We start from the raw sequence: 24877 nt of genomic DNA on the forward strand, positions 1-24877 counted from the left end.
ACTCCAGGGTTTCTTCTCTATTGAAGCCCCAATAGGGCATACAGCAAAACAAGGTTTTTTTAAGCACGCTATGCTCTTTAGAGCTTCAGTAAAATGGAAGTCACAGCCCCAGATCAAAGTGTAAAAGACAACACGGGGAAGAAAATACTACCTTTCTGTTCCATTTCCAACTAAGAAAGGAGAAGCAAAACATGAAAAACTGACCACTTCTTGGCCCCCCTCAAGGGAGGGGCATGTAAAAAGAATTTGTACTGCCTTCTCCCAGCCTGAGGCAGGAAAGAATGTGTCATGGAGGCTGAAGAAGAGAAAAGGGTGAGGGAGAAGATTTGGAAATGTTCTTTCCCTGGTGCCCCATGAGGGAGGGAAAAAAATTAGATGGATCCTCTGCCTCAACTTCATGAGCAAGGGAAGAGAAATGCTCTGTCTGGCTCATATATGATAAAGTGAGAGGAACGCTTCCCTCACACACATAAGGGTTACTACACTTTCCTTCATGTGATTACATACATTGTTCTAATGGCAAACCTAAAAACCCCCCAAATAAATGGAAAATCTTAATAGCAAAACGCCTTGTTTTCTGAAGCACAAAACTGGAGAAGTATCAGAAATTACTCTGAAGTGAACCCCAAAGAAATGTATGCAACATTTAGGACCACGTGTTCAACTGATGGGAATCAGCATGGCTTTATTATTTCAACTGAACTAGACTAATATCATCAATGAAGGATTAGTCCTTAGTTTCTATCTCATAATTGTGGGCTGAAGGGGGTTCTTTGGTTTCAATTGTTTTTAATAAATATTTTTCTAGATATTTCATGCTGCCTTTGAAATGTCACCATGTCAAAAAAAAATTGATATAAATGCACCACAAAATTCAGAGATTCTTGCTTCAGAATTAGGGCCAGGATGGTGCAGAATAAAAATAAACTTGTTTAAGAGATATAAACCTTCTAATAACCATGTTTTTCTAGATTGTCTTTTAAATTTGCTTGTACTAATTTCTACATTTTTTGCCTTGCTAAGTGAAACGCACTTTTCTTAAAACAAAAATGCTAGCAATCAAGAGTATACAAGTTCATGAATCTCACATATCCATGCAATATGAATTTTAGTGAGCATACAAAATTTCAGATTCAAATCTCCATTTTTTAAAGTTATGAAACATATTCCCATGACGACACTCTGAACCCAACACTTCTGTGGGTGCCATTGGGAAATATTCAAATGTAAAGATAATTTGCATCACTAGACTGGAGATACTCCCTAACCCTCTAATTAACTTATTATCAGTTTATTACTAAGAACTAGGCCTAATTAATGGTGTCAGTATTTCAGCTGTTTCTGAGCCATATAAACAAGCTAAATAATTAAAATTCACCATGATAAATGTTCCAGGATTTACAGGCTCACCTTTCTGGGGAAAAAAATGCTTCCTGATATACCTGTCCTATTTGTACAGAAGGCATATAATAAATAAAGCATCATTTTGCCATCATCTGGTTCTCTAAAGAGCTTCTGTAAAATCAGCAAGAGTACCATTACTAGTTCTTTCTGCATATTATTAACCAAGGAACCAAAGGTCATGACGAGAGGAAATTCTTTAGTTGCCTATATACCAATGCTAGGAGCCCACATAACAAATAAGAGGAATTAGCATTGCTCATTTAAGAGCAAAAATTGGATCTAGTTGGTATTACCGAAACCTGATGGGAAGATTGTCATGACTGGAATGTTAAAATCAAGGGTTATAACCTAATTAGGAAGGATCGAGTGAGCAAAGGCGAGGAGGAGTGACACTGTGTCGTAAATGATATTGCTTGTTTCTGAGTCACTGATAACTTGGAAGAAAATTATCTTCAGTACTAACAGATAAAGCACAAAATGGGATATTAGTTGGTGTCTGCTACAAGCCCCCAAATCACACTAGGGAAAAGGATGACCGGCTGAATACATAACAATCTATGCTGGGTAGGAAAAAACCTCTGCGATAATGGGGACTTCAATCTGAGTGACAGGTGCTGGGAAGCCTCATGCTGCCAGTACTAAAACATCCTTGAAATTTCTAAATAATACAAATGACAATTTCTTAACTCAAAAAAAAAAATGTTGCTCCAACATGGGGGAATGATATATAGTAGACCTTGTCTTGACAGATAAAGAGGAACTGCTCACAGAACTAAAAGTTAATGGTAACTTGGATACAAGTGATCATGACTTGATAACATTTATAATGTGCAAATAGAATAAAGTCCAGACCATTGATATATACACACTTGGTGCTTTAAGAGATCCAGTTTCACAAAGCTGAAAACAATTATGAACCATAATAGCTGAGAGGAAGAATTTAATCAGAAAAATGTGTAAAATAATTGCGATTTTTTTAAAGAACACTTTACTAGATGCCCCCCCAAAAAATCACAATATCACAATTGAGGAAGAAAGTTGTATTGGTTAAAAAACAGATCTGGTTTGGAGGGGAAGTGATGGCAGCTATAAAAAAGAATATATAATAAATGGAGAAAGATGAAGTTTATAGTAATGAATATAAATCAGAAGCTACGAAATGTAGAAAATTGTTAAGGGAAGCAAAGGGACACAAGGAGAAATCTATGCCCAGCAGATTTAAAGACAATAAGGAGTTTTTAAAATATATTCAGAGTAAAAAGAATCCTAACAATGGTATTGGTCCATTGATAGAAATGGTAGAATTATCAATACTGTAAAATGGCAGAAATGTTGAATAACTATTTCTGTTCTGTATTTCGGGAAAAACAGATGATATAGTCATATCATATGATAACATTCTTTCCATTCCTGGTATCTCACGAAGATATTAAAAAACAGCTACTGAAGTTAGACATTTTTAAATCAGCAGGTCTAGATAACCTGATCAAGAATTTTTAAAAAGTTGGCTGAAGACCATTAATGTTGATAAATCTTGAAACACTGGGGAAGTTCCAGAAGACTGGAAGAAAGCTAATTTTGTGCCAGTATTTTAAAAGTATAAATAGAATGAGCCAGGTAAGTATAGGCCTGTCAGCTTGACATTGATCCAGGGCAAGATAATGGAGCGGCTGGTACAGATTCAATTAATAAAGAATGAAAGGAGAGTAACATAATTTAATTCCAATCAACACGGGTTTATGGAAAATGGATCCTATCAAACTACCTTTTTTTTTTTTTTTTTTTTTTTTTTTTTTAAGAGATTGCAAGTTTGGTTGATAAAGGCAAAAGAGTTGATGTAATATACTTAGACTTCTATAAGGCATTTGAGTTGGTGCTGCCAGACATTTCAATTAAGGAACTAGGAACAATATAAAATTAACATGGCACACATTAAATGGATTAAAAGTTGGCTAACTGATAGGTCTCAGAATGAAATTGTAAATGAGGAATCATCATCAAATGGCTGCGTTTCTAGTGATGTCGTGCAGGGATCAGTTCTCGGCACTATGCTATTTAAAATTTTAATTAATGACTTGGAAGAAAAATCACTGATAAGTTAGCAGATTAGGAGAAAATTGGGGGGAGTGATAATATTGAAGAGGACAGGTCACTGATACAGAGAAATTTGGATTGCTTGGTCATAGCTGTGCATAAGCAAACAATATGCATTTTAATAAGGCTAAATGTAAATGTATACATATAGAAACAAAGAAGGTAAGCCATACTAACATGATGGGGGACTCTCTACTGGGAAGCGGTGACTCTGAGGAAGATTTGGGGATTATGGTGATAATCAGCTGAACATGAGCTCCCAATGTGACCCTGTGGCCAAAAGAGCTAATGTGATCCTGAGATGCATAAGCAGGAATCTTGAGCAGAAGTAGAGGGGTTATTTTACCCCTCTATTTGGCACTGATGCAACTGCTGCTGGAACAGTGTGTCCAGTTTTGGTGACCACAATTCAAGAAAGATGTTGATAAATTGGAGAGGGTTCAGAGAAGAGCCACAAGAATGATTAAAGGATTATAAACATGCCTTATAGTGATAGACTCAAGGATCTCAAACTATTTATCTTAACAAAGAGAAGGTTAGGGGGTGACTTGTTTATAGTCAGTAAGTTCCTATATGGTGAACAAATATTTAATAATGGGCTCTTCAGTCTGTCAGAGAAAGACATAACATGATCCAATGGCTGGAAGTTGAAACTAGACAAATTCAGATTGGAAATAAGGTATAAATTGGTAACCATTGGAATTATTTACCAAGGGCCATAGTAGATTCTCTGTCGCTGACAATTTTTAAATCAGGATTGGATGTTTTTCTAAACGATATGGTCTAGGAATTATTTTAGGGAAGTTCTATGGTCTGTGTTACAAAGAAGGTTAGACTAGAGGATCACAGCGATCCCTTCTGGCCCTCAAATCTACAACTCTGTTCTGCTCTGTGTTGTCTTTATTGTGCCTCTAATGCCAGCTATGTCATAGTCTCCCAAAACATGCACAGTAAGTCGTCTTATCCTATTTACTACAAAATGTTTAATATTGCAATTACCTCCTCTTCCACCTTTCCCATCCATACAATTACCCATATAATATATGCTGGATTTTGGAGGGTGGGGGGATGGGGTTGGGGAATGGGGGTTGGTAGATTCAGAGTTACTCTTCTTCCCATCACTAATCCAAAAAGAAAAAAAAAGAGCAGACAAGTAATTTTTATTTTACATATGTATGCTTTGGTCCAGTGAAGATATAGCCCATACCTCCCCTAGAATAATGGTTATCTTAGAGAACATCCAAAAATCGTTCTCCGTATATCAAAAATCTTTTCACAGTCACCCTTCTATCTCCATAGTTTAAAAAGTCCACACTGCCCATTTATCTTGGTCTAGCAGGAAACTTTCTGGGTTGAGTAGAGGGGTCTAATCTAATCAGTTTTGACAGAATTTTTTAAATAGAAATATAAATAACTGATGAAATACTTTTCTCCCAAGTCTGCAGGCAGAAAGTTCCAATGCCTCTGCTGATGCCTATAGCTTTGCCAAGCATCTGTGGAGTGAAATTAACACACAGTTGCAATAGAAATTGCTATGGGAAGCAATGAAAACAATAAGAATAAGGTCAATTTCATTTAATCTCACAGCCAAATACTAAAAGGTGCCAGGTATCTTCCAAGTGCGTACACCTGCCATTGAAATCAATGGGAGATAAGTTATAGGTGTTCAACATCTCTCAGCATTTTCCCCTTAGCGTAAACAATCGCCCAAAGAAATAAATAGCCTTCCATCTTCACCTTCCCTCACCACATTGTAAACTTTACACAGTCAACCCTCTCCATCATACTTAATTCAGTACCCAAGAAGAATATGATGCCATGAAGAGAAGCATCACATTAAGAAGATAATACTTATAAATAAAATACTTTGCATTTACAGAGCTCCCTCCATTCCAGACTCTCAATGCATTTTACAGATATTAGTTTAACTTCACAACCATCTCATGAAGTAGCTAAGTATTAGAAAAGTGCATGGGTCTAAGTGACTTACCCCAAAACATACAAGAACTCTGTGCTGAAACTATGAATAGGTCTCCCAATTCCCAGTCCTTTGCTTTACAAACTTATCCTGCCTCCCCTTCACAAAAAAATTACCAAACACAAGCTTCAACTTTCTGAAAAGAGAACTAAATACTGAAACATTTAAAACAAAACTAAAGTACCACTCTCACATCCCCTTCTGTCCTCAGCCTGAGCATAATATATTGTTTAAAACTTTAGTTGTTCTTCAGAGAGGACATTCATTGAAAAACAGAATCATAGGACTGGAAGGGACCTCAAGAGGTCATCTAGTCCTGTCCCCTGCACTAAAGGCAGGACTAAGTATTATCTAGACCATACCTGTCAGGTGTTTGTCTAACCAGCTCTTAAAAAGCTCTTATGATGGAGATTCCACAACCTCCCTAAACAATTTATTTCAGCGCTCAACTACCTTGATGGGAAGGTTCTTCCTAATGTCCAACCTAAACCACTCTTGCTGCAACTTAAGCCCATTGCTTCTTGTCCTATCCTCAAAAAGGATAAACAAGAACAATTTTTCTCCCTCCTCCCAACCATTTATGTACTTGAAAACTGTTATGTCCCCTCTCAGCCTTCTCTTCTCCAGACTAAAACAAACCCAATTTCTTTCAATGTTCCCTCATGGGTCATGTCTTCTAGACCGTTAATCATATTTGCTGCTCTTCTCTTGACTTTCTCCAATTTGTCCACATCTTTCTTGAAATGTGGTGCCCAGAACTGGACATAATACTCCAGTTGAGGCCTAATCAGCACAGAGTAGAGCAGAAGAATTACTTCTTTTGTCTTGCTTACAGTACTCCCGATAATACACCCCAAGAATGATGATTGCTTTTTTTGCAACGGTGTTTCACGGTTGACTCCTATTTAGCTTGTGATCCACTATGACCCGCTGATCCCTTTCTGTAGTACTCCTTCCTAACCAATTATTTCCCGTTTTGTATGTGTGCAACTGATTATTCCGTCTTAAGTGGAGTACTTTGCATTTGTCCCTATTGAATTTCATCCTATTTACTTCAGACCATTTCTCCAGCTTGTCCAGATCATTTTGAATTTTAATCCTATCCTCCAAAGCACATGCAACCCCTCCCAGTGTGGTATCGTCTGCAAACTTTAGAAGTGTACTCTCTATTATCTAAATAACTGATGAAGTCATTGAACAGAACTGGACCCAGAACTGATCCTTGTGGGACGCCACTTGATATGTCCTTCCTGGTTGACTGTGAACCTCTGATAACTACTCTCTGGGAATGGTTTTCCAACCAGTTATGCACCCACCTTATAGTAACTCCATCTAGGTTGTATTTCCCTAGTTTGTTTATGAGAAGGTCTTGTGAGACAGTATCAGAAGTCTTACTAAAGTCAAGATATACCGTATCTATCGTTTCCCCTTCTCCACAAGGCTTGTTATCCTGACAAAGAAAGCTATTAAGATTGGTCTGACAGAATTTGTTCTTGACAAATCCATGCTATGACTTACCACCTTATCATCTTCTAGGTGTTTGCAAACTGATTGCTTGATTATTTGCTCCATTATCTTTCCAGGTAGCGAAGTTAAGCTGACTGGTCTGAAATTCAAAGGTTGTCCTTATTTCCCTTTGTATAGATGGGCAAATATAGTGCCATTTTCCAGTCCTCTGGATTCGCTCTCATCTTCCATGACTTTTCAAAGATAATTACTAATGGCTCAGATATCCGGCCCTCGCTCATTTTCACAGGCATTCACTACGTTTTGCATAGTGTAGGTTCACTAATCTTTTTGTTGTCATTTAGCATTTCCACATTTTCTGTTACTGTCTCCCCTCCCCCACTGAGTATGGGACTACCCTGTCTTTGGTCTTCCTCTTGTTTCTAATGTATTTGTAAAATATTTTCTTCTTACCATTTATGTCTCAAAGTAATTTAATCCTTAATATGATTAAGTTAATCAAGTCAGACTAAAAAGCACAGCTTTCACACATACAGTTAAATTAATGGTTTACTAACCACACACAACGTAGTTTTACATTGTCCCCTAATTCACAAAATCTCTCTACTCACACAGAACACACCCAGAGGAAGATTTAACCCTCTGGAAGGGCAAAATTCAGTGATTCCCCTCCACTTATAGTTAGCTAACATAATTGTCAAGTGATCTATCATTCTTCCCTTTATTAAAAATCTAGAAAAGTCACAGGCACTGTTTAATGGATTTTTCTTTTCATTTCTTTCTGAGTTACATAGCCATGTGTTCCAATTAAAGAATGATTAGACCAAATGCCAAGTTTGACATCAAGAGAAAGAACATATTCCCCCTGAAGAATTCCCTTCAGGAAACTTCTGAAATATCAGAATAATGTTCCCCCTTCCAAGTCATATAGTTAATTTTTCTAGTTCATGGCTATAATTTCCTTTTTAATAAAAATAATGGAAAACCATACTGAATTTATTTTAAACTCATCAGGAATATTTCCAAATCACATTATGTTACACATAATGCTCATCTTAAGTTTGTTAATAGACACTCAGAGAAAGAGGAAAAAAAAAATCAAACTCTGGACTGTGAAGGATTCATACTTTATGGCCCTTGTAGGAAGGAAGGTTTGTGTTTAAGAAAATTATTGGGAAACTACTTGGCTTCCCTTCAGTGAGCTTTCACAATAATTCTAATGACAGTCCTCTTTACCTTCACTTAATGAAGAAATTCATAGCAAGTTTACATCACAAAACAGCCTCCAAAGAGAAGAGGATAAAGGTCAATTTCCTGAGTCATTTAAAAAACAAAATCAGACTAGACACAACATTAGAAATTATACTGTAGAAAACGATTCTGCACTGGTAGGGTCTGGACTCTGATATATATGCAGCCCAGCCCAGTAAATTTTCCCCATCTCTAATTCCTATTATAGAACAAATTAACTAAATATAGACCAGATACTCAACAATGTAACAACTGGAGATTCAGAATGAATCCAGAAATTCTCAGTGGTCTCATGATCACCCATATTGAAAGATACAAACAAACAAAAAAAAAAAAGATACTGATTAAGAGTTGTTAGAACCTTTGCTAATTTGAGTAACAGTACATCTCAAAGGAAGTTATCAATTGCAGCTAATACTGGAGACACAACCTCGCAACACATTTTTTCCAAGGTACAATTTGACACTGACTAAAGCTGGCATCCTAAAAGCATGAGGTGTTAAGGCTCCGTTAGGAATGATATGAAGAAATTATTGGAAGGAAGAGAAAAAAGACGAGCAAGGGATTAGCACACTGAATAGCTTTACAATAAAGGGCAACAAAGTTTGGATTGGTGGATAGGGGGAATGTGGTGGACATAATATGTTGGACTTTAGCAAGGCATTTGACACAGTCCCACGTGACATTATCACAAGTAAGCTGGAGAAATGCAGGCTTGGTGGAACTACCATTAAGTGGATACATAATTGGTTAACCAACCACAAACAAAGAGTAACTATTAATGGAATGATGTCAGATTGGAAAGAGGTCTCAAGCAGGGTCCCACAGCTATCTGTTCTGGGTCAGAGTTATTTAACGTCTTTATTAATGACCTGTGTGTAGGAATAGAAAGCACACCTATCAAATTTGAAAAGAACACAAAACTAGGTAGGGCTGCAAACGCTTTGGAGGACAGAGCTAAAATTCAAAGGGATCTTAAGAAATTCGAAAAATGGGCTATAGACAACAAAATGAAATTCAACAAAGACAAATGTAACATGCTACGCTTAGGGAAGAAAAACCAAATGCACAAATACAGAATGGGGATAACTGGCTTGGCAGCAGCCCTACTGAGAGGGATCTGGGAGTTCTGGCGATCACAACCTCAGCATGAGTCAACAATGTGATGCTGTTGCAGAAACACCAAATGCAATTTTGGGTTGCATTAACAGAGGCATAGCATGCAAGTCACAGGAAGTTATAATACCGCTCTACTCTGTGCTAGTTAGGCCTCAGCTGGAGTATTATGTCCAATTTTGGTCACCGCTGCATAGGAAGGATGCAGAGAAACTGGAAAGGATCCAGAGGTGAATGACAAAGATGATCAAAGGAATGGAATGCAAGCCATATGAGCAACGGCTGAAGGAACTGGTTATGTTCAGTTTGGAAAAAGAGGAGATTAACGGGGGGAAAGATGATCGTGGTCTTCAAATACTTGAAAGGCTGCCATAAAAAAAGACTGAGAAAAATTGTTTTCTCTTGCCACAGAGGACAGGGCAGGACAAGAGGCAATGAGTTCAAACTACAGTATAGCAGATTTAGATTAAATCTCAGGAAAAACTTCTTAACTGTAAGAACAGTAAGACATTGGAACAAACTGCCTAGGGAAGTCGTGGAAGCTCCTTCACTGGAAGTTTTCAAAAACAGACTGGATAGTCATCTGTCTTGAATGGTTTAGACATAACAAATCCTGCATTTTGACAGGGAGTTAGACTAGATGACCCTTGCATTCCCTTCTAACCTTATGGTTCCATGATTCTATATTCTGTGAAACACGCACAACTAAATTAAGTTTATCTCCCTTTGCATAGCATGTATCGTGATTAAATTTTTCACCAGTTCACCGAAAGCAAGACACATGAAACACTAAACACCATAGAATCAGGTCTCAATATAAGATCTGAGTTGCCATTTGTCCTTTCTTTCAGGTGAGTTAAATGTCTGTGTTTTTTTAAAATCACAATTTTCACTTGGTATAGGAAAGGGAAGAGAAGCTCTTTTTCTGCATTTCATTTAAGTATTATCTTCTCATTAACATGATGCCTCTCTTCACAGCATCCTCCCTGAACTTCAAGGAGAGGAATAATTAAGTAATTACCCTTTAACCTATTTTTGGAATGAGTGCAAGTTGACAACCAAAAATGTTTCCAACAGAAAGCAAAGAGTGCTTCCATAATATTGGTGGTTGTTCCAAATGTGGAATTAAAACATATTTAAACTCTTAACAAAATAAAATATAAACTTTCGAAAGAGATGAGCAACGACAGATAATGGGGAAAATTTGCTTTCTTCATGCAACATATAATCATAGAATAAAATACTATGCTAGGAATTAAGAAAGGTCTGGAAGATAATTTTATGACCATCAACATTTCCATGCTAAAATAAGGGTGATCAAATCTCACATTTTAGAGGATAAAGGCCCTGCTCCACAAAGGTACGTAGGCACCTAAACCCCAGACTTAGGCACCTAAGTCCAGTTTTAGACTTCACAAAACTCCCACCAAACCCTACAAGTGCCTAAACTCACTCAGCACCTAAGTTTTCAGAGTACAAGTTCGCTCAGCACCTAAGTTTCTGCCTCTGGACATGCACTCTGCCACCTCACTCTAGGTGTGCAGATGCCTATCTCCTGCCTAAGCCCCAAAGTGATTCATGAACCTAGGGAAGATAGGCAATCAACTGCCCAAGTTACATGTGGGGACTGATCAGATAGGCCTGCTCAGAGGCCACCTATTGGATTGGCTTCCATTCAAAATCTGGCCACCAGAGGAGATGGTGGTGGTGCCACCAATATTATAAGTTCTAACCCAGTGGTCAGACCACTCGCCTGGGATATGGGAGACCTTGGTTCAATTCCCCTCTTTCTGCCAGAGAAGGTGAAAAGATTTGAATAGGGATGTCACAGGGTGGTTAGCCCCTGTAAATGAGGCAGTTCCAGCATCCCTGTGTCGGAATAATTGGCCAAACTGGGAGCATCTAAGAGGGCAGGGCACCACCTGGGGGCTATAAAAGGCCAGGGAGAGACCAAATGAGTGAGAATCAGTCAGGAAAATGGAGGAGGTTTTTGAGGAAAGATGCAGAGAGCAGAAAGTACTCTGCAGGCCCTCCCTGTGAAGAGGAAGGAATTGGCTAGGAGATAGTATTTTTGGGAGAGCGCTGTAGGCAGGAGAGCAGAAAGAGGGGTTTGCAAGCTGGTGTCCCCAAGTCAGAGTCTTGGGGCCAGAGAGGGATGAAAGCAGAAAGAGCAGTAGAGGCAGATGCCTGCTGGCTGAGAGCTTGAGCAAGGGCCGGAGGTGGCTGAAGGCAGGGGCGGCAGCAGAGGAACTTACCCGCTGACATCTCCAAGGCTGGAGAGCTGGACCCCAGAGGAACAGTGAGAGGGCCAGGGAGACTGAGGGATGCTCCCCTGACAAGGACACTCCTAACAGAAAGGCTGTGGGGGTTCTCACTGGGAAAAGTGGGATTGCACTCTAGCTAGAAGGATAAGGGTGGCTGTCCTGGCAGAGAGTTGGAAGAGGATGGATAGGGAGCCTAAGCATGGCAGAAGACACCATACCAGGGAGACAGTGATCTCCCAGCAGAGAGGCTGTGGGGGTTCCCACGACAAAGAGTACAGTTTTAAGGACTATATACACTGAGGATGACATGAACTAGGCTTTAGAACTTTTGTTAAAGACTAGTTGCACTATATTTGGTAATGAACTGTTCTTCACGAGGGGTATTGTTTAAACAGAGAGTCTGAAGTGAAGTCATCTGGGTTGCCTGAGAGGGGAAACTGAGATAGGTGCACCTGCTGTGCTGCAGCATATCACAGGAGGGTGCTCCAGGCAGGGTCTGCCTTCTCATAAAGGTTCTCACACCTCTCAGGAGAATGCTCTTACCTATGAGCTATGGGATATTTTTATTGCAGCAGGATGCCTCCCACAATCTCTCCTGTTGAAGCTGTTCTACTGTGGATAAATAAAGAAAAAATGATTTGAGCAGGAGGTCCAGACCAAGAATCTTCTGCAACCCTAAGCATTGGATTAGAGCAGTAGTTCTCAACCTATTTATCATTCGGGGCCGCATATGCAGCCCACAAAGTGTTATCTGGGCCACAGGTTTAGAATCACAGTGCCCCACACTGAAACGCCCCCCATGCTCAGAGCCCTCCGCCCAGAGATCGCTCCACAGAGTGGGGCCAGAAGCAGAGAGCTGGGTGTGGGGCGGGAGGCAGGGACCCCGACCCCCACTGTGCAGGGTGGGGCGGCAGCCGGCTCCTGAGCCTGGCCTGGTTGGGGGCCAGGCGGCAGCCGGCTCTCCAGACCCAGACGTGGCCGGGGGGGCGGGCAGGTGGCTGCAAGGCAAGGCAGACAAGAGCCCGGAGCCTGCCGTGTGGCAGGGCAGCTGGGAGCCCGCAGCCTTTAGCACACACCTGAGCTGGGCCGCAACTGTGTGCTAACTGGACCACATACAGCCCGCAGGCTGAGAACCGCTGGATTAGAGTGTCATTTTCGCCCAATGACAATTTAAGTATTTATCCACCACACAGTGGAACAGTCTTTGGGCCAGACAGAAAATAACTCTATAGTCCAGTGGTTCAGAACATGTGAGGTGAAAGACTCCAATCACTCTTCTATTATTTATCCATAGTGAAACAACTTCAATAAGAGACCATGATAGAGATGCCCTCCCCCACATCAGAATATCCCTTAGCTGTGTGATTAGAGCACTCCCCTGAGACGTGGGAAACCCGTGTTCAAATCCTCTGGCAGAGAAGCAAGGGGAAATGAACCTGGGTCTCCCATATTCTTGGCGAGTGCTCTAATCACTGGGCTAAAAGTTGTAAGGTAGGCACCTCCTCCTCTGGCCATTTTGTGTGACATGAGGCAGCTTCCTAATTCATTCTGCCAAGAAACTACATAGGTGCTTACACTGCCTGACTCCAAGACACAGGATCTCATTAGTGGATTGCTAGCACAGATAGGCACCTAAGTCTAGGATTGCTATCTCAAAGTGAGGAGGAGCTTAGGTCACACCTCTCCCAAGATCTCCCACTGGCTAGCTTAAGCAGTCCTCTGCCTAGCATTCTAGCTTTTGTGGATCACATTCTAAAGCATCTGTCTCCCTCATTCACTGTATAGGAGCCTAGCTGCCTAACTCAATCTTGTGGATTAGTGTCATTCTAGTGATTTTATAGGCACCTAAAAGTTAGGTCCTGCAACACTGAATGCTTCAGCACCAAAGTCCCTTTGTGGATCTGGCCCACAGTGATCAATACTGGAGTCAAAAGATTTCTTATGCATACTGTTTTACAACACCACAGTACACAAATTGTTTGGGGTATTATTTTTGTTCCTGCCTTCACCCCTTTTTTTATGTTTGTTTTTCTGATACTTTGTATTCTAGACAAACAATTTAGGCCCCAATACTACAATGACAAAGTCAACTGGCCTCCTCATGGGTGTAAGGGTCTTCTCATACAGAAATTATTACAGGATCAGGGCCTTATATTATAAACTTCCTGGGGCTGCCCAACTATGTATTTTATAAAGCACAGGTGCAAACAGTGGGGCCACATAATTAACATTAGGGGCAGAGTAGTTTTGCCTTCTTCTATACCATGATCAGCCACCACTGGAGAGAGGTTATCAGCTGTGATGTACTGATGCTCTCATCTGGTAAGCACAAATTCTATATTAATTCTGTGAGTAAGAAAGTGATATTTAAAAAAATATATATCTAAGGCAGCAGAGATGGCTTCAGCATCATGTGAATGGAAAGAAATAAGGGGACCTGGAGAGACGAAAGACTAGGTTTCTTTCTGAAAGTGAAATTTTGACATGTAGTAGACGTGGCAAAGTTAGCATGTGGATTAGCAAAACTACAAGTTGTCAGTGCTAATGATAAATTAGCCCATTGGTTGCTAAAGTTCAACATATAAAAGAGACAAGGATTTATGGAGCTCTTATGGTACACTCTATACTGCAACAGAAGACTCACAGCACAGTCGCGGCTGGCCCATGTTAGCTAACTTGGGCTAGCGGGGCCATAAAATTGCAGCATAGACATTGGTCCGAGTCCCAGTGTCTGTACTACCATTTTATAGCACCACAGCCCAAGCCTCACAGGCCTGAGTTAGCTGACCAAGGGCAGCTGCAGGTCTTTTGCAGCAATGTGGACATACCCTTATTGTCAGATACTCAGCTCAGGGCACTTTTGACTTACATGTAAATTGTTGAAACCATCTGGGATTTTATTAACATGAGACTAGTACGTGATGAAAAACAGATTATTGTTTTACATAAAAACTTATTTAGTACAATTGGATATATACTGTCCACACATTTCTTATTTGTGCTCTTCAATAATGTAATCACACAGCTACTCATATTTTCAAACATTTTAGTGAGGGAAAAATAGCTGTATTTACTGTATAAATAGATCATTTTAAAAGCTTTGTTAAAGCTTTCCTCCACACTATTCATTAAAAGCACAATGAATATTCAATATTACCCATTATACCATTTTAAAATGTGATTCAACAAACATGTGTAACACATTACATCTCAATACCTTTAATTCTCAGACAGACTGGGATGCTAAATGTTCTATTTCTCTATAGACCCTATGTTTCAAATTAATCTTCTGTCAGACATTGGAGGTTGTGGCTTTCAGTATTTTAGCCATTTTACCCACCACAGTGGAGTTTCTCTCAGGTTCTAAAACAGTGTCACTTACTGGACAGTTTTCAGAGGAACTTTTCTTAAGGTTGAATATTAAAATGTGTACATTTACAATTTGGTATCACTTCTCAAAAATAATAAAGCCTATCTCCCCCTTTTGTCTAGATTAATGGGAAATGTATTTATGTTCGTATTTGGTTACGAAAGCAGACCATACCCTGCAAAAACTAAAGGGCTTATTCTTCCTGAGAAGCCTGGGGACACAATGTATCCAGATGTCATTTAATTTCTGAAAAGTTATGTCACATATGTGCCCATGTATTGATGAAAGAACAAACCCCAGAGTGCTGACCCTTAAACAGAATAAATATATGAACAGCACATTGCATTTACATTTACATTCTTTATTCTCATTGGATTTTATAGCACAGACCAACTATTTTTCATCCCTTGAAGAAGGCTAGCTCAATTTATGGATAGCCTAGAGCTGTGAGTCTACTAAAGCAAAAAGTAGTAGTTTGAAGTATTTGCATTATAGCAGACACAGGAATAGCCTATTATAAAGGATAGCTGTTAAAGTAGACAAAATAAAGATCTCTACAAGTAAGTTATCAGGAAGGACCCAGTTAATTCTACAATCTCTGTTTAGGACCACCACAAAGGTTTATAAATGACATATTTTGCCTTAGTATTTAAGTTGGTAGATTTCAGTGAGTTTTGCTAAATAACTGGAGCTGGGGGTTTTGTTTATTTTATTACGCACAGATTCTGTCTTGCCATTATGAAAGACACAAACAATCCCTACCCCTCAAGATCTCAAAATCAATTAAAATACATGAATGAGAAAAAATGCACTGAAACCCCCCAGGGGAAGTTGTTAAAAAAAAAAAAATCAAAGTTAAGTCTTCCTCTCATAAAATGCAGGGTGGGAGAAGGCATGTGTCTTACTTTAGTTTCTGTGGGCCTCCCCACAGAAGCAATCCTATAGGAGAGAGCGTAGGCCTGGCTGGACACTTGGACTGGAAAGGTGTTCCAACCATAGATACAGCAGGGAATGCAGCAGAAAGGCAACAACGAACATAGCATTTGCAGCAGAGCCAAAGGAAAAAAAAAACTTTTTAAATAAAACTCCCCTGGAACACCATCTATAAAAAAAATCAAGTTCCTTAAAATATAATTTAATATATTCTGGTATTCCAGGCAAATGGACACAGAAAACTTTTGGTGCTCTGAACTTGTGCTTTAATTCAGCACCTAGATACCAAGGGGGTAATGGAAACGTGATTAAAAAAATAAACTGAATTGTAGATAAAGATGTACCTGTGCAGGATCTTTAAGGAAAAAATGGGAAGTTTAATCTTTAATACTTAAACTTTAAACTTCAAGAGCTGTAGCGTGATACACAATAAGTCCAAACCCACAAAAATGCACATTCAAAAAGACACTGTGAAAATTACCTGATTTCCAAATCATCACATTCCAGTTTTTATTGAGTTGTAGGATTTTAGTTAAATGTTGTGAACATTAGTCCTAAAAGTAAGAGGGTGATTACTTTGTCCAGAGCAGCAACCTTTCTGATAGAAATCTACCAGTAATCTTCCATACCAGATTTAGAACTAGTGTTTTATCCCACACGCAGAACATCTTTGTCTTTCCCCTATACAAGTCCCCTATTCACACATTTCTCTAGATTATTTTGTCTCTGGTAACCAAAATCCATTGGTGGTTAGGAGAGAAGAGAGGTGTGGTCAAGGCACTAGACTAGGAACAAAGGACGAAAGCTTATGCTCAAATAAATGTTAGTCTCTAAGGTGCCACAAGTACTCCTTTTCTTTTCGCGGATACAGACTAACACAGCTGCCACTCTGAAAGGATATCTGGATCAGTTCCTGGTTCTGCTAGAGCCTTTGTGTGTGATCACAGACAAACCTAGCACCCACATAATTTTATTGAGTCTTTTCATTGACTGCAATGCATTGGATTGGGACCAAAACCTCTTTGCCTCAGTTTCCCATTGGTAAAATGAAAATGCTATACCACCTTCCCTATTTCAGAAGGGTGTTATGAAGATAAATTACTGTCCATGAGGGGGGTAAGATATTTATGGTGGTGAAGACTATATATTTCCTGACTAAGACAGTTGTCATGACAGACAAAAATGCTGTATACTTCTTGCCTTTTCCTTAAAAATATCATTGAACTTAAGAAAAACTTTAATAGTAAAACAGTTCTGCAGTAACTTTCAACTGCATGATGGACAGATTATGTTACCTGGAATTATAAAGTTGTAGTACTTTTCCATTAGTTTCTGAATCAGCTGGTTGGCCTTTTTTATTCTCCCACCTCCATCACTGAGAAACTCTGATTTGCTTAAACCAGCTTCCAGAAGGTAAATCCCAACCTGTGAAACATATTTGCAAGAAATTAAAATGACTAAGGAATTAAAATAGATTTAGAGGACAAAAACCAAACTAGAACAATGCTTACAAGTTAGGAAGCCACATTTGGCAAATTTTGAAGACTGGTGGCTATGGATAGAGTTAATCTCTTAACCCCATACAAGATTTTAGTATGGAACACTTAGGAACTCAGATGGTTTCTAAATTCATTTTAAGTGACCTTAATATGTAATGATTAAAGGCAATTATTCCCAAAACATTGAAAACATGTATGCAGATAACGGCTGAAGAGTACACTTTGCACTGTATTATAAAAGTGTGTGGTGGGACCTGGGCTTGTCAAATGTTCACCTAACTTTCTATTTTATGGTACCAAACACAAAATGAGCTATTTTTATTTTAAAATCCCTCTTAAAATAAACTGCATGAGCAAATACCTTTAAAGCTTGATCTTCTCTGGGTCTTTGATAAAGTCCAATTACCTTCTTCTTTTGCAACCACCTCAAGTCTTCTAATGTTTCACTACTGAGGGATGATTCCACCAATATGCCCTCTTCATAATCACCTAGGCTTTCTTCTTCTTCATCACCTCCCTCTTCTCCACTTCTTGCATGAACACAAATTTGCAGCTGATCACCAGAATCTGCTCTCATCAAAGTAAAACTCCTTTTATGGATCTTCTCAATAAGAATTTTCTCAAGAAGAAGCTGAAGAACAAATTCTCCAAGTAAAGCTTTCCAGGAATTGTCTGAATGGTAAGGCGAGACTACAATATTTAGCTGTACAGATATAGAGGTCAAGATGGAGCAAGAGTCTTCTCCTTCATCTGTTGAGAAACCCACTGACTTTGACCCTCCGTTTTCTTTGTAAGACAGTCCTTCATCAATGCTATCATCATCTATAACAAAGGATACAGAAGAGGTGCTTGGACCTGGAACAGGGTGGTCTTCATCAATGTTATCATCCAATATTATCACCTCATTCCTTCGGTCTTCATGCATATTCCAACAGAGTTGCTTCTTTTTCTCCTCATCCATCCTCAGTGGAGGCGCACACTTTCGACGACTACTCATCTTGCTGTTTTGCTGGCAGCATCCAAATCTCTGTAAAATGGATTAATATTAGTCAATAGTAGATAACACTAATTAGATATCCAGATAGATCTTTTACTGTGCTACAGCTGAAGAGTTTGCAGAAGTCACATTAGTTGCAACTCTGCTCACTAGGGGTTCTGCAGATGGCTCAAAGTGTCTATTCAGTTTTATAAAACATCCCTTTGTTCCTGCCCCAAGAAGTCACACAAACAAAGCCATGTAAAAAGATGTCTTGTGGTGGTTTTAAGAGATCAATTGCTTATTTTAATCAGAGAAAGGAACTCATTCGTTTCTTCTGCCTAGTTCAATCATCATCCAAATCTTTTTAGTCAACACCATTTATTTTTCAAATGAAGTTAACACCAGGAGTACTTTTTCCTCTTGAACAAAATGTTTCTTGGAAGTTATAATTAATCATTAAGTAAGACCATGAAAACTGCAAAGTGAAAGAAGAAGAGTACACAAAAGGCTTGAAAAATCCATTCTCCTGTGGTAAGCGGGAAACTTTCCCTAGAGCCTACATAATCAACAATTTCAGTACAATTGAAGAACTCGGAATTTTTTTTATACTCTTTGTGATTGCAAAGACAATTTTCCAAATGCAAACTGATTGTAAACCTATGCAGTGCTGTCACCTGGAATCTGAAGACTAACAGTTCAATGAGTCTGCTGCTGTTGTGTCTAGTTTTGCCAAGCAGCAACAGATTGAAATTAAGACGACTGACCAGTTTCACTGCCATTATTCAGAATCCTATGGACAGCTGTGAAAATGTCAGGGATCATATTAATTTCACACTGCTGCTGCTGAAGAAAACTATGAGCAGCAGCACAGGAAAGTGCTGGAATTATCCCTGGAAAGCAGACGCCAATCCACTTACAACAGCCTGTGGGTTCCAGAGAAGGAGAAGAGAAAACATTTCTTATATCTTCAAGCACCCAGAGTGGAATGGAGTTTCAAATGTATCCAGCACATATTAGCTGGAGGATGACAGGATATAAAAGATGGATTGGAGCCTGAGCTTCTCAGTAGGCTGTTGTCCAGGTACATCTCTGGTGATGTCCATCTGAGTCTTAATACCTACTACTGGCTAGCAGCTTTAGCGCGACACCCCAATCTCCCTCCCCAGTTAATAAGTGATTGATGCATTTTTTTCAAGGCCTGGGAATATTCTTCTCTTGAAGGAGCTTGCACAGCAGTCCTTAGCAGTTTGTTGTTGCAACTAGGCCCAGATTCAGCAAAGAATTTAGGCATATGCATAGCTTTAAGAACACCTGTAGTTCCACTGAAGTCATTGGAACTACCCAGGTGCTTAAAAGATATACATGTGCTTTGCTGAATCTAGACTTTGAAGCACAGAGGTTATTTTACACATAATCCTATTGGTCAATAACACACATATGGTAAATACAGCACATGGAACATGGGGAACATTAAGGATCAATGGTCACAATAAATGCAATCAGTTCTCAGAAGTTAATAACTATATATTCAAAAAGGTAGTTGTCAAAATATTGGATTTTCAAAAAAAAGAATTACAGAGACTCAGATTAGCTCAGAAAAAGGTTCAAAATAATGACCTTGTATAATTTCAATTTCATTTGCCAGGAATGATGGGCCAAAACAGACCTATACCTCCTGTATCAAAATTGTTACTGAAATACAATAGCAAAGAAGCAGATATGCTAAACTACTCATTATATATAGTCACAGGTCCCAAGGCTAAGGAGGGGTTAGCTCTGGAATAAGACAGAAAATTTCTAGAAATTCTTGAAGACCTTTCTCTTCTTGAATTTAAACACAGACTCACAGGCCTGATGTACAATTTCCCAAATTTTTGTCTTAATTAAATAATCAAACTCTACAGAAACTATTTTCCCTAACGGAAGCTAGCAGCAAGCTATTTGTAGACCTGCTCCCTCTGATCACATGGCCCACATTTTATGTTCCTCTGTTAAACAGATTCTCATTGCAGCTCCTGATCATTCAACATCCACAACAGCAGCACAAGGAACTGCAAAAACGTACTGCCATTTAGAGTCTGGACATCCAACTTTTTCATAATTGAATTGTATGAAAGGAGCAAGTGAAAAAACAAGCACTCGAGGGTAACAAAAGGAGACAATTTATCTTTCACAAAGCAGTACCTCTTTTCAAGTTATAATTACATGGTATTGCTCTTCAACTGGACATCTCACAATGGAGGAAGAGAGAAAACTGGTAACAGTTTTCAAGTACATAAAAGGTTGTTACAAGGAGGGAGAAAATTTTTTTCTTCTTAACTTCTGAGGATAGGACAAGAAGCAATGAGCTTAAATTGCAGCAAGGGCGGTTTAGGTTGGACATTAGGAAAAACTTCCTGTCAGAGTGGTTAAGTACTGGAATTAATTGCCTATGGAGGTTGTGGAATCTCCATCATCGGGGATTTTTAAGATCATGTTGGACAAACACCCGTCAGGGACGGTCTAGATAATACTTAGTCCTGCCTTGAGTGCAGGGGACTGGACTAGATGACCTCTCGAAGTCCCTTCCAGTCCTATGATTCTATGAGAATACTATGTGCAACTACATCTTAACCCTTCTCATACCATCAGATTTGCCTAAGGCACAACCATGGCTCTGCTGTCCCTGACCACAATGGCTACCTTGTTCTGTTCCTAAATTTTTTTCTTCTTTTTTACGAGAATAGATTATTGGTCTATCACTCAACCCCCAAACTGGAGGACCAATGGACTGCTTTTTGTCTGGTCCCGATCCTCTGACCTGTCCAACTTCAGTAGCTCTGCCAGAAGAGTTAATCCTGATGGCACAGCTCTCAAGATCACAGGCAGTGTTCCCTCTTAATTTTTCCCCACCCATGTGAGGAATGAATTTTGTTATGCGCACCAATAGGGAGGTGATGTCGTATCGGTGCACATAACAAAATTCATGTGGTGGGGGTGGGTCCAAGAGGTTCGGAGTATGGGAGGGGACTCAGGACTGGAGCAGAGGGTTGGAATGCAGGAATGTGAAGGTTCCAGCTGAGGGGCTCCCCCCAGCTCTCTCCCCCAGCAGCAGCACCTCAGCTGGGGGACAGAGGCGCCCCTCCCCACTGTGGCAGCTCCGGGGCTGGGGCCGCAGGATAGGCGTCCCTCCCCCGGCCCTAGCAGGTCCAGGCCGGGGTCGCCCGGGTTCGGGGCTGGAGCCGCCCAGATTTAGAGTTGAGGCACCCCGGCCACAGCAGGTCCAGGCCATGGCATAGTTGGGGCTAAGGGGCCATCCCGGCCGTAGCAGGTTGGAGGCCTGGCTAGGTTGGGGTGCCCCTCCCCCGACAGGTCCCCAGGTGGTTTCCCTGAGCACCTGTGCAGCGCTAAATAGGCTGCTGCGCAGCTTACAGGGAACTTAGGTCACAGGCATTCACCACATCAAGGTGCAGTCCCCAGGGAAGGATATGCAAGCATACTTGCAAAGAAATCATAACGAATTTTGGAAACTAGATGAAATAATTAAAACATGACCTATGAGGAAAGACTGAAAAAATTGGGTTTGTTTAGTCTGGAGAAGAGAAGACTGAGCGGGGACATGATAACAGTCTTCAAGTACGTAAAAGGTTGTTATAAAGAGACGGGTGATAAATTGTTCTCCTTAACCATCACGAACAGGCCAAGAAGAAATGGACTTAAAATTGCAGCAAGAGAGATTTAGGTTAGACAGAAGGAAAAACTTCCTAACTGTAAGGGTAGTTAAGCTCTGGAACAAATTACTAAGGGAGGCTGTGAAATCTCCATCACTGGAGGTTTTTAAGAACAGGTTAGAAAAACACCTGTCAAGAATGGTCTAGAGAATATGTAATCCTGCAACAGTGCAGGAGACTTGACTTGATAACTTAACTAGGTCCCTTCCAGTCTTACATTTCTATGAAGGGTAGTATGCCTCTCTAAATGAATTGGTAATGCTGGAAAAGACCCCCACCTGAAGATTTTCAGAAAGAATTTTTGATTTACAGTATGTTCTCTAATCCAACTTCTATTAAAATCAATGGGAGTCTTAACTTCACTGGGAGCTTGGGTAGGCTCTTTGTGGGGGACTTGGCAACAGTGCATGATCCTAAAAAACTCTTGACTTCCGTAGCAGTTCGAGGCATGGAACAATAGCAAGATGTGACTGCCTTTTCATTAAACTGACTGATACGCAGATATATTAGTGAATATCTCATTATTTATATTCCACTTTACTTAATGTAATGTTCCACAGGATGCACACAAAGTAGATTTAGTCTTATCCTCACTTTTCAAGATTATAAACAAACATTGAAAACAAGTTTCATACACTTAAATGTTTTACTGTTTTCTGTTTTGTATTTGTTTTTCCTATAAAACCAGCAGTTCTGACAAATGCTCCACATTCCTTTCAACACTGTCCCATATCTTCAAAACAATTCTTTGGGACCTGTGATCCACAAATATTTTCTAAAAATATAAACTAGGGCTGTCAAGCAATTAAAAAAATTAATTGCACTGTTAAACAATAATAGAATACCATTTATTTAAATAGGTTTTGATGTTTTCTACATTTTCAAATATATTCATTTCTATTACAACACAGAATACAAAGTGTACAATGCTCACTTTATATTTATTTTTGATTACAAATATTTGTGCTGTAAAAAAACCAAAGAAATGGTATTTTTCAAGTCACCTAATACAAGTACTGTGCTGCAATCTCTTTATCAAGAAAGTTGAACTTACAAATATAGAATTATGTACAAAAAATAACTGCATTCAAAAATAAAACAAAGTAAAACTTTAGAGCCTATAAGTGCACTCAGTCCTACTTCTTGTTCGGCCAATCGCTCAGACAAACAAGTTTGTGTACATTTGCAGTAGATAATGCTGCCTGCTTCTTGTTTACAATGTCATCTGAAAGTGAGAACTGACGTTCGCATGGCACTGTTGTAGCCGGCGTTGCAAGATATTTAGGTGCCAGATGCGCTAAAGATTCATATGTCCCTTCATCTTCAACCACCATGCTAGAGGACATGCATCCATTCTGACGATGGGTTCTGCTCAATAACGATCCAAAGCAGTACAGACCAACGCATGTTCACGTTCATCATCTGAGTCAGATGCCACCAGCAGAAGGTTGATTTTCCTTTTTGATGGTTCAGGTGCTGTAGTTTCCGCAATGGAGTGTTGCTCTTTTAAGACTTCTGAAAGCATGCTCCACACCTCGTCCCTCTCAGATTTTGGAAGGCACTTCAGTTTCTTAAACCTTGGGTTGAGCGCTGTAGCTATCCTTAGAAATCTCACATTGGTATCGTCTTTGCGTTTTGTCAGATCTGTAGTGAAAGTGTTCTTAAAACAAACAACATGTGCTGGGCCATCATCCAAGACTGTTATAAGATGAAATAATGGCAGAATGTGGGTAAAATAGAGCAAGAAACATACTATTCTCCCTCAAGGCATTCAGTCAAAAGTTAATTAACGCATTATTTTTTTAACGAGTGTCATCAGCATAGAAGCATCTCCACTGGAATGGCGGCCGAAGCATGAAGGGGCATATGAATGTTTAGCATACCTGGCACATAAATACCTTGCAATGCTGGCTCTAAAAGTGCCTGTTCTCACTTTCAGGTGAAATTGTAAATAAAAAGCCGGCAGCATTATCTCCCGTAAATGTAAACAAACTTGTTTCCCTTAGCGATTGGATGAATAAGAAGTAGAACTGAGTGGACTTGTAGGCTCTGAAGTTTTAAATTGTTTTCTTTTTGAGTGCAGTTATATAACAAAAATAATCTACATTTGTAAGTTGCACTTTCATGATAAAGAGATTGCACTACAGTACTTGTATGAGGTGAACTAAAAATACTATTTCTTTTGTTTATCATTTTTAAAGTGCATATATTTGTAATAAAAAATTAATAATATAAAGTGAGCACTGTACACTTGGTATTCTGTGCTGCAATAGAAATCAATATATTTGAAAATGCAGAAAAACATCCAAAATATTTAATACATTTCAATTGGTATTCTATTGTTTAACAGTGTGATTAAAACCACGATTGATCGCAATTAATTTTTTTAATTGCAATTAATTTCTTTGAGTTAAATCGTGTGAGTTAACTGTGATTAACTGATAGCCCTAATATAAACAGATATCAGTAGTATCCTTTTAAAATCACTGGCACATGAATTGGACTCTCCCATTGTACATGGTCTCAGGATCAAATTTAATCATCATTCTAAGACCTCACATACCTTTCTCTATAAAGCCAACAATTTCCCCATGCTTGCTAATAGGCAGCTGCCCTTGTTGCATTCATCCCCAGCTGAAGGGTGGATGATAGCAGCCTCTTCCGAGTAATGCTTTGATACGCCACAAAATGGTTAGCATTAGGTACTCAGAAAAATAGAAGTTGTCATCCTCTTTAACATAAATCCAAGAACACCTGAGCTCCAACAGTTGAGGAAACAATGACTGGATTTCAAATTAGACACACAATTGCA

At 39.4% G+C, this 24877-nt stretch overlaps 1 protein-coding gene across 2 annotated transcripts in view; it reads right to left on the reverse strand.

The window, feature by feature from the left end:
- Positions 1–24877, reverse strand: part of SHPRH (SNF2 histone linker PHD RING helicase) — a 141069-nt gene that overhangs the window by 110705 nt on the left and 5487 nt on the right. For both annotated transcript variants that reach the window (XM_074948563.1, XM_074948562.1), the window contains exons 2-3: positions 17738–18403; positions 17173–17302 (exon numbers count right to left, since the gene is read on the reverse strand). In XM_074948563.1, the coding sequence (XP_074804664.1) occupies positions 17173–17302; positions 17738–18373 (766 nt within the window). In that variant the 5' untranslated portion in view covers positions 18374–18403. The remainder of the gene's footprint in view (positions 1–17172; positions 17303–17737; positions 18404–24877) is intronic.

This window comes from Natator depressus, chromosome 3, assembly GCF_965152275.1.
Source record: "Natator depressus isolate rNatDep1 chromosome 3, rNatDep2.hap1, whole genome shotgun sequence".
Lineage (NCBI taxonomy): Eukaryota > Metazoa > Chordata > Testudines > Cheloniidae > Natator > Natator depressus.